Source organism: Rhinolophus hipposideros, assembly GCF_964194185.1.
Source record: "Rhinolophus hipposideros genome assembly, chromosome: 8".
NCBI lineage: Eukaryota > Metazoa > Chordata > Mammalia > Chiroptera > Rhinolophidae > Rhinolophus > Rhinolophus hipposideros.
In genome coordinates this window covers 64913694-64927765 of record NC_138054.1, presented here as the reverse complement: position 1 = coordinate 64927765, position 14072 = coordinate 64913694, and the positions used below count along the sequence as shown (strand labels likewise).

The 14072-nt window shown below is 40.8% G+C and overlaps 1 protein-coding gene across 6 annotated transcripts in view; it reads left to right on the top strand.

Annotated features, from left to right (window-relative positions):
• The window catches only part of ST3GAL3 (ST3 beta-galactoside alpha-2,3-sialyltransferase 3), a 170749-nt gene that overhangs the window by 49435 nt on the left and 107242 nt on the right, over window positions 1-14072 (top strand). For 4 of the 6 annotated variants that reach the window (XM_081055716.1, XM_081055712.1, XM_081055713.1 and 1 more), the window contains exon 3: window positions 8045-8092. The exons of the other annotated variants lie outside the window; for them this stretch is intronic. In XM_081055716.1, the coding sequence (XP_080911842.1) occupies window positions 8045-8092 (48 nt within the window). The remainder of the gene's footprint in view (window positions 1-8044; window positions 8093-14072) is intronic. 6 annotated transcript variants of the gene reach the window in all.

Genomic DNA, 14072 nt, shown 5'->3' with positions numbered 1-14072 from the left:
AGTTTCTTCCTCAATTTCATGGTGACTCACTTTTTAAAAATAATCTTTGATGTGTCAAAGCCTTTTTTTTTGAAGGTCTAAACAGATTGTATTGACTAGTTCCCTTTTAATCACATACATTTTTTACCTTCTGAAAAAAATCCTATTAATTGCGTATGATTTTACCTTCCTGAAATCCCACATCCCTCACTTTACATGCTTCATTGCCTCCCTTTAGCTGTTCCCATCCTACCAGCACACCCTGTCCTATAAGGTGATCTCATGCCAGTTCATACACTCTCTCCTCCATGTCTTCCCAAGTTCTCCCAGCGAAAAGTCTGCCTCTTGCATCTGAACTAGAACAACTTCTCTAGAGGCTTGTAATATAGTTACTCGTATCTCTCTATTCTCCTAACAGTTCATGAACTCTTTCATGTCAGGGACCATGCCTAATCTTTTCATACAGTCTCTTGAGCTTAGTAAAAACTATGTATATGTTTGGTAAGTCAAATTAATGAGATAAATGTAAGAAAAGAGGCCAGCCCAGTGGCTCAGGCGGTTGGAGCTCCATGCTCCTAACTCCGAAGGCTGCCGGTTCGATTCCCACATGGGCCAGTGGGCTCTCAACCACAAGGTTGCCAGTTCAGTTCCTTGAGTCCCACAAGGGATAGTGGGCTGAGCCCCCTGCAACTAGTTAACAGCAGCTGGACCTGTAGCTGAGCTGCGCCCTCCACAACTAAGACTGAAAGGACAACAACTTGGAAAAAAGGCCTGGAAGTACACACTGTTCCCCAATAAAGTCCTGTATCCCTTCCCCAATAAAATCTTTAAAAAAAAAATCTAAGGAAAAACTTCTTGAACTAAGTCTTCTATATCAATAGCATCCACTTAACTCTTTCACAGCTGAGTCCCCACAATCTGATCATTGTACAAAAATTGTTCACACTAAAGTTACACATGCCCTCCTAGTGAATAATTCTGTCGTGTCTTTTCATCCATCGGCTTCTTCCACCCCGTTGCCACATTTGAATGTTTCTTTTTGTCACCAGTTTTCACCTCATTTGGCTTCTTCCATCCTGCTACTCCTCTCTGATTATTTCACTGATTTTCTTCTGTATACCACATTCCCCTAAATTAATGGTGTTGTTTTCTTTTGTGTCCTCAGACTTTTGTCTGTGTGTCTTCAGAAATCTCATTATTCAGGTTTTATTTGTGTGGGATTGGGGTGAGGAGAGAAGAAATTGAGGAACTAAGACTAGAGGTTAGATTCCCTACCCCTCACTCCCTAGGATCTAAGCAATGGAAGAAGTAGAACAAGACACGGGTAGCCTATGGGCACTAATAAACCCCCAAAGATGAGAGCTCGTTTATAAAGCCAGATTGGAGAACACAGATGAGAGCCAAGGTCCAAGTAGGGCCTTCTATTAATATTTCTTCTGCGATTCAGGCTCTGTGGGGTGAGTTCTGCCTGGAGCAGGCCCAACCTGCTGTCCGGTCCCCCTTACCACCCAGTCATCAGGAAAGCAGAGAGTGCTCCAGGGCATTAAAGCATGAGGACTGGAAGGTGGTGGAGGTGAGCCCACTCAGACCACAGACAACTCCAAGATAGCAAGAGACATAAAGGAGAATCGCAATTATAGGTCAAGCCTCAAGGGAACTGTGGAAAAGCTAAACCCTAAGGTCTTGTGGAAAGATGATCCATGATATAGCTGGCTGCCACAGAGACTGGCACTGGAAGAACGTTCTGGATCTAAGGCAGCTCCCTAAGGTGTCTTGTTGCCCTCAACAGCAGGGTTGTTGCTCTTCAATCTGACGCTCTGCCAGTAAGGTGGGCTTCAGGGTCCACCATCAAGTCCGTCCCATAGCCTCCTGGTTTCTACTCTTCTTTCTTTGTCTTCTTGTGTCTCCTCTCAATGGCCCCAACTCTCGGTACTTCCCAGTTCAAGTCTCTAAAAGGTGGAAGCTATCTGCCTCATAGATGGATCATCAGTGTATGGAGTGCCATCCACTGGGTCAGGTACTCATCCATGGTCCACTTGTCAGTGGCCAGAGGAGGGGCAGGGTCATGCTGTCTAGATGAAGGCCGCTCCCAGTCAAGCAACAGTCGACATCTGTTGGCCCAAGCCCAAAATGTAGATATAATGCTCCTTCATTATCTCTCTCTCACATCTCAGCAATCACTAGTTCTGTCCATTTCCCCTTTTAAACAGTTTTAGCATTTATGCTTTTCCTCTATTCCTGTTACCAGTACCTTGGCTCAGACTACCACCACTTCTCATCTAGAATGTTGTGTTCTCCTCCTTATTAGCCTCCTTGCCTTCAGTCTCCCTCCCCTAATCCACCTTTTGCTCTGTTGCCAGAATAGTCAATTTAGTTCCCACATAGCAAAGTTTATATTTAAAAATATAAATTAGATCATGTTACTGACTTGGTTCTAAGCAGGGGCTTTTCACTGCTATTGAAATACAATGCAGGTCTCTTTATGGTCTCCTCCATAAGGTCTCCGATGGAGCTGGTTCCTGTCTTCCTCTCTGACCTTATATCCCACCCTCCTCGTCTTTTCCCTGGTCTGTATTCCAGCAACACTGGCATTCTCTCTGTTCCTTTAATGTACCAAGACTTGATTTTCCTTCTGCCTGGAATTCTTTTACCCTGGATCTTTTCTTGGCTGGCTTCTGTTTTCAGGTCTCAGCCCATATGTCACCTCCTCAGAGAAGAAACCTTCCTGAAACACCCTATCTAGTATTGCCTGCACTTCCACCCTTGGTCACTAGTACATTGTTGAATATTCTTCATACCGTTTGTCACTGTCAGAAATTATTTTGTTCTTTTGTTTGTTTACTTGTTTTTTTGACTCTCCCTGACCAAAATATAAATTCCTTGAGAGTAGGAACATTCTTGCTCTTGCTTACCGTTGTTTCCATAAGTCTGGTATGTAGTAGTTGCTTAATAAATATCTTAAATTAATGAACAGTGAAATATCTCCCTCATTACTCTTATTTCCATCCCTATATATTATACTTTCCCCCCAGCTTTACTGTGATATAATTGACAAAGAGCAATGCGATGATTTGATATACATATAAATTGTCAAATGATGACCACAATAAGGTGACTTGGCACATCCATCACCTCCCAGTTACCTTTTTGTGAGAGGAAGTGAGAACATTTAAGATCTACTTTCTTAGCAAATTTCAAGTATACAATACAGTACTGTCAACTACAGAATTCTTAGCTTTATATGTGTTTTTATTTTACTTGTTAGCTACTTGAGGGAGCAATTTTTAAAAATTCTTACATCTCTAGTACTTACACATGGTGGCTAGCAGAATATATGTTTTGAGTGTGTATCATTACAGGTAGTACCTGAAAATATAACTGTTCACTGCATAATTTGAGCTTTGGAAACCTCTGCAATGGCTGGAAAGACTGAGCCCCGTTCTTCATACTCCATTTATATTCCTTTTATCCACTTCAGAAACCAGACACAGGAAACATCTGACCATAATGAAAGATTTCCAGTAAATACTAGGTTTCCTCATTGAACAAAGACATGTGCAGCAATGCTCTGTTGTACTTCGGTCTGGAATTCTGTTCGGTCCCTTGTAGAGTATACCAGATGCCTGCCCCTGGCTTAGGAGCCAGAAACAGCTGGAGCCTGGGCTGCTTGAAATAAAAATGACAAATGTGTTATCTTGAGAAGGATAAGTCTGGATATTCTTGCTGTTTCTTGCAAAACAGACTTAGTAACTTGTTGAATACTGAATTTTCCCTTTAGCTGTTAAAATGGTTTGTAACTAAAATGATCTTACATCCTTCAGAATAAACAAAAACAATGATTAGTCAAACTGATTCTCAGGTCTGTGGCTTTAATGCTCAAAGCAATAGCTATCAAAATTTATACAAAACATGAATATGTCACTAAATTCCTCCTGAAATTTGTACCCTCTCATTTGCATCTTATGCAATTTAAAGACACATGCTCTTGGGAGCATGCCATTACTATGGGAAATAATGTTTGCGAAAACTCTTGACTTTTATTTCTAATAAGGCTACATCTGTTTGGTACTTACCCCTTGCATACCCTTATCAAACTATTTTTATTTCAAGTGGCTATTAATTTGTCTGTCTTCTCTTACTCAGTTCCCTATCTCAAGTACAGGCAGATCTCAGAGATACTGGGAGTTCAGTTCCAGACCACCACAGTAGAGCGAGTATCACAATAAAGCACATTGTAATCTTTTTGTTGGTTGAGGGTCTTGCCTTCAGCTTGTAAAAAATGCAACATCTGTGAAGCGCAATAAAGCAAAGCACAATAAAATGAGGTATGCCCATATCTTGCACAGAATAGGCAATTGATAATATTTGTGGGAAGGAGAGATTTTTTAAAAAGCTCGGACTTTTTAGGAATTGCTGTAGCTGAGGTATATTTAAGTGGCATGAAACATAAGGATATCTCAATAACTAAGAGGAAAAGCTGAACTGTTTTGCAGCATGTACAGTGAGTAATGAAGGTGGTCAAGAACCTTTCACCCTTCTGCATTGATGCCAGTGAGTTAGGTTAAAATCCTGGAGCTGAATAGAGAGTTCTTTTTTTTAACTTTTTTTCTTGATGATATAAGTAATACATGTTTACTGTAGAAATTTTGCAAAAATAAAGAGAATAAACAGCACCTATAATTCTTTCTCCCAGAGCCAACCACTGTTAACATTTTGTTTTTTTTCTTTTAGTCTTAGTTAAGTTTTAGTCTTTTAGTTAACGTTTAACATTTATTTTTATGTTTAGATTGAAAAGTTTAAGAGATTATTTTAGGGCAGCTTGTGAATACAAAGAGGGTAAATTGCAATTGGAAAAATACTTGTCAACTGCAATAAAAATTTGAGGTGCTGTTTTTATTGTTGTGCATCTGGGCAGCCAGCTCCTCAGAAAACCTTTCCTAATCTTCTCCAAGTGAATGTGCTCTCTCACCTAGAAGGCTCCGTGGGCATTTTCATATCCCCCCTGCACTGATTTGTGGGAATGCTTTTATCTTCCTAGGAAGAGGCCAGGCTTGAACCTCTGAAACTTCCTGGTACAAGGACAGTTCAAGGTTGACTTGAATTGAATGAGAATCTATATGCATAATAGATGTCCCCCAACTTGTGAAATATCACTGAGATCTTTGAAAGAAAGCAAGAACATTTACTAGTTTATTCCTTTGTTTAATAAACATATTGACCACTGTCTGTGTGTGTTAGTTACTGAGCTAGGCATCAAAGCCTCAAAATGAATAGACAATCTTTGTCCTCAGGGAACTTGCAGTTCAATGAGAGAAAAAAAAGTAAACAAGGGTTATAATGTGGTATAATAATGCCATAATAGCAGTGCAGCAATGGCGTAAGGAAGAGAATGTACAGAATTGATCGAGAAGGTTTCAAGAAAAGGGGATGATTGAGTTGGGTCTGAATGGAAAAATGGGAGTTTTTATCATGCAAACAGGCAGCGAGAACAGTATGTCTGATGTCTGATGGCATGAAGGTGCTTGTCTATTTGGGGAAACAGAAGCAGTTTAGCATATCTGGAACATGAGGTATATTAGAGGTAGCAAATGAAGCAAAATGGTGAAGACCTTGAATTTCAAAACTTGGACTGTATCTTACATGTTATGGGAAGCCACGGAAGCATTCTCATCAAGAGCATAGACACAGTCAGGCATACTTTTTAGAAAAATCGTGCAGCAGTTTAATACAGGATGATGGAAGTTGGCTAAGTTGGAGGTAGGGGTGTGGTTCTGTGGCTATTAGAACAGTCTCAGCAAAGAAGGATAGGCAGATGTCCAGAAAAGGCAAATCTGTAGAAACGGAAAGTAAATTAATGGTTGCCCAAAGCTGGAGGTGGAAACAAGGCGTGAGAGTAAATGGGCACGAGGGACCTTTTTAGTGTAATGGAAATGCATTGAAACTGCATGTGGTGATGGTTGCACAGCTCTGTAAATTTTCTAAAAATCATTGAATTGTACAGTTAAAATGAGTGAATTTTATAGTCGGTAAATTATACTTCAGTTAAGCTCTTAGAAAGAGAAACAGAAACCAGGGCTTCTCTTCTGAGAGGACAATAGTATTGAGAGGAGACCCATGTGAGAAACATTGATAAAGAAGTAGAATTTGTAAGAATTAGACATTGATTGTATCTCACACTATGGTCACCTACCTGTTCAGCCAAGTGTCCTAATTGTGCTGCTACATTTTTGTAAAAAGAGGTCAACCCCACCTTTCACTTGGTAGGTTTCAAAGCAAATGGATTTGCCCTCAACTAGCAATACAGCATGCCTGCCTTTGGATTCTTATAAAAAAAACGTATCCTCTAGTTCTCTGCCACCTAGTTCTTCGTAAACACTTGGTTATGAGAAAGAAAGAAAAAAATATGTGAAAGATTGCCTGAAGGAATTGTGGTCCATTCATTTCTCTAGGACTGTTACACAGCAAACAGTTATTGAGTGCCAGATCTTATGCTGGTAATTTATTAACAGCAATGGAAAAAGCATTATATAGTGTCTGCCTTTATGGCGCTTATAAGTCTAGCTGTGTGGAAACATGTTATTTACAGTTATGATAACTATTGTGTTGGATTTCCATGTGCAATAAGAGAAAATGATGTACAAACTGAGATCTGAAGAATAATGTTGGGATGCAGGTGAGGCTGTAGACACTGGTCCTATATCCATCCAACTGGCATTCTTTTGTAGTAACTGAGCCTTTGAATGTGATCCCTTTTGAGTCTGGGGTCTCGGAGGTTACCTTGGGTCTTAAATTATCTTGGTGTCCCTTATAATTGCTTTTACTGAACTATACACCAGCTTCATGCCATTATTTGTATTGGCTCATGTTGTAAGAAGCAGCCATCCAAGATTCACAATTACTTATTATAGAAATATTGTAGAAGGTAATCTTCAAATCATGCAGCATCCCTTTATGAAGACCCACAGGGGAGATTTCCTTCTGATCACTGTAGAGTATTTGCTTTTATATTTGGGTCTTTTAGTTGCTCTGAAGCCCCACGTTCCTTCTTGCTTCAGTTCTCCACAGGTGGCGTTCTCTCTGCTTGGAATGCCCCATTCCATTCTTATAGGTTTAACCCTTACTTCTCCTTTCGCTGTGAATTCAAGTGTCACTTCTTTAGGGAAGCCATCCCTAACCAACACCCACTCCCTTTCCAAACTAGGTCTGGTTCCTAATAGAAACGTTCACAAAACTGTTTTCTTTTTTACTTAAATCAGTTTTTAGTTGAATAATTTGTTGTTGGTAACTTTTCTTCTCTCCTAGATTGATGGCAGATAGAGGGTAGAGACCATGCATTTTTTGTTTTCTGCTGCATTGCAAAGTATAGTATCTTGCACATGGTAGGAGCCCAATAAATATTTTCTGAACAGATGAATGAATGAATGCATGCATTGTGGGCACTGAATTTTGTAACTGTTCATTTTTTTTCTTTTCCTTTGGCTGTTTGGGAGCTCAGGCCTCCTTGATTCTACCTATAGCATTTGTGTATGTCCTCATGGCATGCATTTTGTGTACTAACATTTTCCCTGACTACATAATATTTTTCCCTTCTTTGACTTCATTTTTCTATTTCAATGTGTAGTGTGAATTCCTAAAGGCCACTTTAAGCCTTTTGTGGGGGAAGAAACAATAAACAATTGGGTATATATTGATAGGTAGGAAAAAAAGAGAAGTCAAAGGGAAATGTTAGTGTCTTTAACTAGATGCAAGAGAGAAGTTTTCTTTTTCTTTGTTTTAATTTTATTTTCACTATGACAAGGAAGCAGAAGTAAATTTGTCCCCCACCTGGCAGGAAATGCTTCTGAAGAACTTGTCTCTGCCCTGAGATGTTCCTCCCAATGGCAGGGGCTGGGTTTGGCAGGGTCGTCTGGCCCAGTGGACGGGTGGGCATGGACCTGTGGAGGCTGTCTATACAACTGAGTTCCATTCCAGTTGTCTTTCCCTTGGGGAGGGTTTGGGCAGAGCCAGTGGGGGCTGGTCTTTTTACTGTAAGAAGGAGAAATGAACTTGTCCTCTTGTATTGCAGATTCAGTGGTTCTATCCTTTGACTCCGCTGGACAGACGCTAGGCTCAGGTACCATTCCCTCCCCTTCTATCATCCTTTCAACACTCAACAGTGGCCACATCTGAAATAGAGCCTAAGGAGATGGGGGTGTCTGTCGGGATGGGCAATGGAATCTCTCAGAATTGTGGGAAAGTCTCAATCAAGAAGTGGGAAAGTCTCAATCAAGAAGCTTTTTAGGGACTCATGGTTTAGGAAGTAGCGGTGGGATACAACACCCAGGAGACTTTGTCAGTTGCTTTAAAAGTGTGTACTAAGGAGTTTGCAGTAGATGGTCCTCCTTCACTTGGAGTGGTCCAGGTTTCTATAACAGCATATGTTTTCTGTCACAGAGGGTGGGGCAGAGGACATTGAGAGACCCCAAGATCTGGGTACCCTGGAGTAGATAACTATCAGGGCTGTCCAGCAGAATGCCAGGCTGGTGATGGCATCACAGTTTCCTGAGGACATGCTCCTCATTGCACATTGACACGCACAACCCATACACTCAAGTACACATCTCCTCCAGGAGGAGCACTTTATTGTGCGCTTGTGTCAAACCTCAGGCAGGCCCACGCACTCCCATCTTCCCTGTATCTGCAGTGCAGGACACACAGATCGACACTCCTGCCCTTTTTACACAAAATCACCCAGACTCAGTGGGGCTTGGCTCACATATCTGAGGAAGTCTATCTGCTCCACACGACTGTGCTGCTGGCAATACACAGAAAGTAAGGTCACTTTGATTCTTCAGCTTGCTGCCATTGCATTCCTGTGACAGCCCCAGAATGACTTTACTTTTGAGGAGAGCGTCTTTGTGTATTAAGCCTGCGTTTCCAGTTGAATATGGTGGTCCTCGTACTGTGAATGCTGCCTTTGAATAACAGGGAAACTTCGCTGGCCTACTTAGGACAGTTATTCCTTGAATGCAATAGATTGATGTTTCCCAGAGCAGCCATGAGATTCAGGCAGTGTGGACAAGGGAATGAGTGCAGAGCATACGATCACAGCCACCACTGCTTATTGAGGACCTACCATGTGCCAGCACTGTGCTAAACACTTTACACACATCTCCAGAGAGGACAGTATATCTTTAATTATGGATAAAGAAACCAATGCTAAAAGAGGTGAAGTCATCTGTCCAGGGCCACTGACCTCTGTCCAGCTCTGGAGCCTATACTGTCTCTTTTTCCATCTTGCTACTTCATACCTTGTATGGTTGAGGTGTCCCGCACTGAAATGCTGAGACAGGAGAGGTCACTTGAAGATACCGGGGACAGAAAGAGTTTCTATTCATATAGGAAAATATTGATCAGTTTTGTTACATTAAAGATAAGAACATCTGTTCATCAAAAGACACCATTAAAAGAGTGAAAAGGCAATCTAGAGTGGGAAAAAATATTTATAACACAAATAACCAACGAAGGGCTTGTTTCCAGAATAAAGAACTACAAAAATTAAGAGCAATAAAGAAACAACGCAGTATAGAAACAAGCAAAAGACCCGAATAGGTACTTTATGAAAAAAGAAATCCAAATGGCCAGTAAACCTATAAAAAGGTGTTCGATTGCATTAGTACCTAGGGGAAGGCAAATTAGAATTACAGTGAGATACCAGTACATAGCCACCAAAATAGCAAAACTTGAAAAGCTTAATATTCCAGTGTTCATGAGGGTGTGGTATGGTAAAAACTGAGTTTCTACTGGTCTGAGGACAGGTTGATTATGACCACTTTGGAAAAGACTAAGTATCCAGCTAAATTTGAATATACACATACCCCATGACGGCATTTCCTTCCCTAGGTATATTCCATGCATAAAGGGATGCTTTATACTTACCAGGATATGTGGACAACATACAGATATATGAATCTATCTGTCATTAAATGCAGTCAAAGGTCTGGACATAATGCATTTAGCAGCTATTTGAGGACTTTGAAATATAAATAGAAGCAGATAAATTAGGGGAAAAGACTAGAATTTAAAGCCCTACCACACTGGCAGTGAATTTCTCATTTTTCTTCTGGTATCCCATGTCCTGGACTCGAGGCAGCCCCAAACCTGGCAGTGGACACCAGGGCACAGAGATTTCCAGAAGACGTCTCGTTATGGCCGTGGGGTGGGAAAGAGGCTCTAAGGCTCAGACAAACAGATGGGGAAATCCCAAGGGTTGTTTCTTCCCCCTCTGTTTTCTCGTGCTCCAGTTCCCAGGCAGTCCCACGGCAGTGGTGGTGCCAGTGCCAGTGGCCACAGTGGGGCCTTCAGGTACCGAAAACTGAGGAAGGGAAACCTTCCTCTCGGATCAAAGGAGCTGGAATCCCAAGAGGGTGATGTAAAATCTGGTTGCTTTTTTCTCTCTCTGCCTTCATGCTGTGTGGCCCCAGATTTGGGTACAGTTCAGGAAACAAGTGGCAGACTGTGGTACTAAAACCCTGGTTTTCAGAGGACTGAGAAGGGAAGGCCCAATGAGCTGGAAAGTACAGGAAAAGCAGGAGGAGGAGCTCAGGAAAATGACTCCATAAATTTGTTTATGAACTTCCGGGCTAACCTCTGAGCTGTGCATGTGTGCATGTGATTCTAACCAGCAGACTCTGAGAACTGAACTAAGGACCAGACCACAGCCCAAGTCCCAGACTGGGCACTGGGTGACGCGCCAGAGGACACACCTGAGTAGGTTTTGTAAATGGAACTGTCATTGAAACCAAAACCTACAGTAGGCTGCTCAGAACTTGCCACCTAACTCCAACCTGGTTAATTGATAAAATAAAAATATCAACATTCTCCACTCGATTTAAATAAGACCTAAGTTTTCTTAACATAATATTCAAACTATCCAGTGTAGTACAATTCAAAATTAATCATATGAAAAACCAGGGAAATCTCAACTTGCATGATGATCAATAGATATCAATGCTGAGATGACACAGACGTTAGAATAATCTGACAAAGACTTTAAAATAGCTATTATAAAACTGCTCCCAAAGGTAAGGGCAAACACTGTTGAAATGAATGGAAAGGAAGAAAGTGTTAGCAAAAAAAAAAAAAAAAAAAAAGATATAAAGAAGAACGAAATGGAGGTATAAGAAAAAAATACAGTAACTAAAATTTTAAAAACTCAACTGAATGGGCTCAGTAACAAATGGAGATGTTAGAGGAAAGAATCAGTGAACTTGAAAATAAAGCAATAGAAACTATCCAATCTGAACAACAGAAGAAAAAAGATTTGAAAAGTTGAACGGAGCCTCAGTGACTTGTGGGACAATACCAGAAGGTTTATCATCTGTGTTATTGGACTTCCAGAAGAAGAGAAAAAGTACAGTACAGAAGAAATATTCAATGAAATAATGACTAAAACCTCCAAAATTTGGTGCCCAATGGTGGCTTATCCTGGGAACGGAAGCTTCAACATTAAAAAAAAAAAAATCAATCAGTGTAATCTACCATATTAACTGTCTACAGAAGAAAAAATAATGGTCATGTCAATTGATGAAGAAAAAGCATCTGACAAAATTCAACATGTACTCCTGATAAAACCTCTAGGCAAACTTAGAAGGGGACTTCTTCTACCTGATACTATAGGGCGTCTGCAGAAAACTTGCAGAAATAGCAAACATCGTACTTAATGGTAAAAGACTACTCTCCTTCTAAGATCAGGAACTGCTGCTGAAACGCCTAGCCAGTGCAGTAAGAAAAGAAAAAAAGAATACAGATTGGAAAGGAAGAAGAAAAACTAACCCTCCTCATTAGATGACATGATTGCCTACATAGACAATCCCAAAGAATCTACAAGAAAACTCCAACAACTAATAATTGAGTTTCGCAAGATGACAGGATATATGATCAAAACACACACAAAATGTATTGTAGTCTAGTCTGTATATTAGCAATGCACAATTGAAAATTTAAGAAAACATTTACAGTATCCCCCCAAACCAAAATACTTGTGTGTAAAACACAAATTTTGAAACGTGTAGGATCTGTATGTCGTTCCTTGTTCCTCTCCCATGTTTTCTTTCCCATTTATTCCACTGATCAAGCCACAACCTGGGAACCTCCTGATTGTTCTTCCTCACCTTTTCCACTTTTTCTGTCTTCTCAGTGTGTGCTTGTCCAGCCACTTCTTTCTAGCACCACTGTCCACGGTATCGTCGTAGTCTCTTCCCTAGACAAGTAAACATCTCCTCACCGGTCTCTCCATGCTCATTGTTGCCTCCCAGCAGTCCATTCTCCACACTGCAGCCAGAATGATCTTTGAAAAATGGAAATCAGATCATGTCTTTCCCACTGCAATCTCTCCAGTGACTTCATGGTGCACTTAAAGTAAAATCCAAACTCCGTGACCTACAGGGCCCTACTTGCTGGCTCCTACTCCAATTTCTCTCTACTTATCTCAGTACTTTCATTTTAGTCTATTTATCCCTCACTGATCGCAAACCACATTGGCATTCCTGCTATTCCATGAATATGACAGGTCCCTCCGGCCTCAGGGCCTTTGTACGCACTGTTTCCTCTACCTCGAATGCTTGTACCTCCTCCTTTGCATGACTGTCTCAGGATTCTGTTCAAATGACACTTCTACAGGAAGGCCTTCCCAGACCACTTTGTTTAAAGTCATCTACTCTTGACACCCAATCCTTCTCTAAGAAGGTATGTCTTTATTCCTTCTTAGCACTCATCCTTCCTTCAAATTATCTACTTGCAGACTATGAGTCTCCCCCACTAGAATGTAGGCTTCATCTGGCCAGGGACCTGCTTATCTTGTTCCTCACTGTGTCCCTGGTACTTAGGACAGTATCTGGCACATAATAGGTACTCAGTAAATATTCGCTGAATGAAGAGGAGAAAAAATATAAACAATAATGTCCATCACTTAATGAATACTTAAGGATTACATAAATGATAACATCCATCCACTGGATACTGATGCAATTTTGTTTTTATTAACACAGAAGATGTAGAGATATTGTTGAGTGAACAAAACAGGAACAAACAGCATATATATCAAGGCCATGTGTAAGTAAAATTATATATGCACATTCACACATGTATTTATGGAAAGAGATTTCTGGGAATATATTTACCAAAATGTTTATAGCAGTTAACTTTATTTAGATAGTAGAAGTTTCCGGCGGTTCTTACTTTATTCTTTATAAGGTTTTTACATTTGGATTTTTACAGTAAGCATGTGTTATTCCTACAACTGGGAAAAATAAAATTATATTTGGAGAGAGGGACACTGTCTTATTTTATGTAATAATTGCTTGGTGATTATTTATACTTATCTACCTACTAGGTGGTAAACTCCATGAAGTTTAAGATACAAACTGCAGAGTGAGCCATTTTTTCCTATTTCATGTTCCAGCTGCTCTTTTGACATGCTGTTCCTTATAATCCTCCTGCAGGATGCCCTGGCATGGTCTGGACACACTCGATATCATGAATCAAATTGAATTCACTGCATGCCCAGCTCTAGACATCTGCTATTTTCCCAGGGCAGAAGGGATATGGGTGTATAACCTCTTTGCCTTTGCTGGGATGGGGCTTCCACCTCCTACGGAAGGGTCCACGCTCCACTGGTCCCCAGCAGTGTCACGATGGAGAAGAGCCGTGCTGTGCTGAGATGGAGGGTTCATAGTCACAAGAGACCCCGTCTTATCAGGAGCTTCTTGCCAGGCCTTTTTCCTCCCCCATGCCAATATGCACGTTTGAGACTGGATTTCAGTTTGTGAACTTCTAAGTTATTTTGCTGGGTCAGTTAATTTAGTCTAGGTCAGTGAATTTTTCTGTGTTTATTTTATAAAACTGCTTTTCCTATTTTAGTTTGTCTTTGATTAATTGATCCTATGTTATGATTTATTTCCCTGGCTTGAGATAATGTGGGAGCTGTTTGCACTTTGGCCAGCCCCCCTCGGGCCTCTGTGGACTCCTGCAATTCACGGGTGGGCATGGCGAGGGCCTTTTGAGACCACCATGGGAGTTAATAGCAGATAATTGCTCTCATGGCAGCCGCTCTC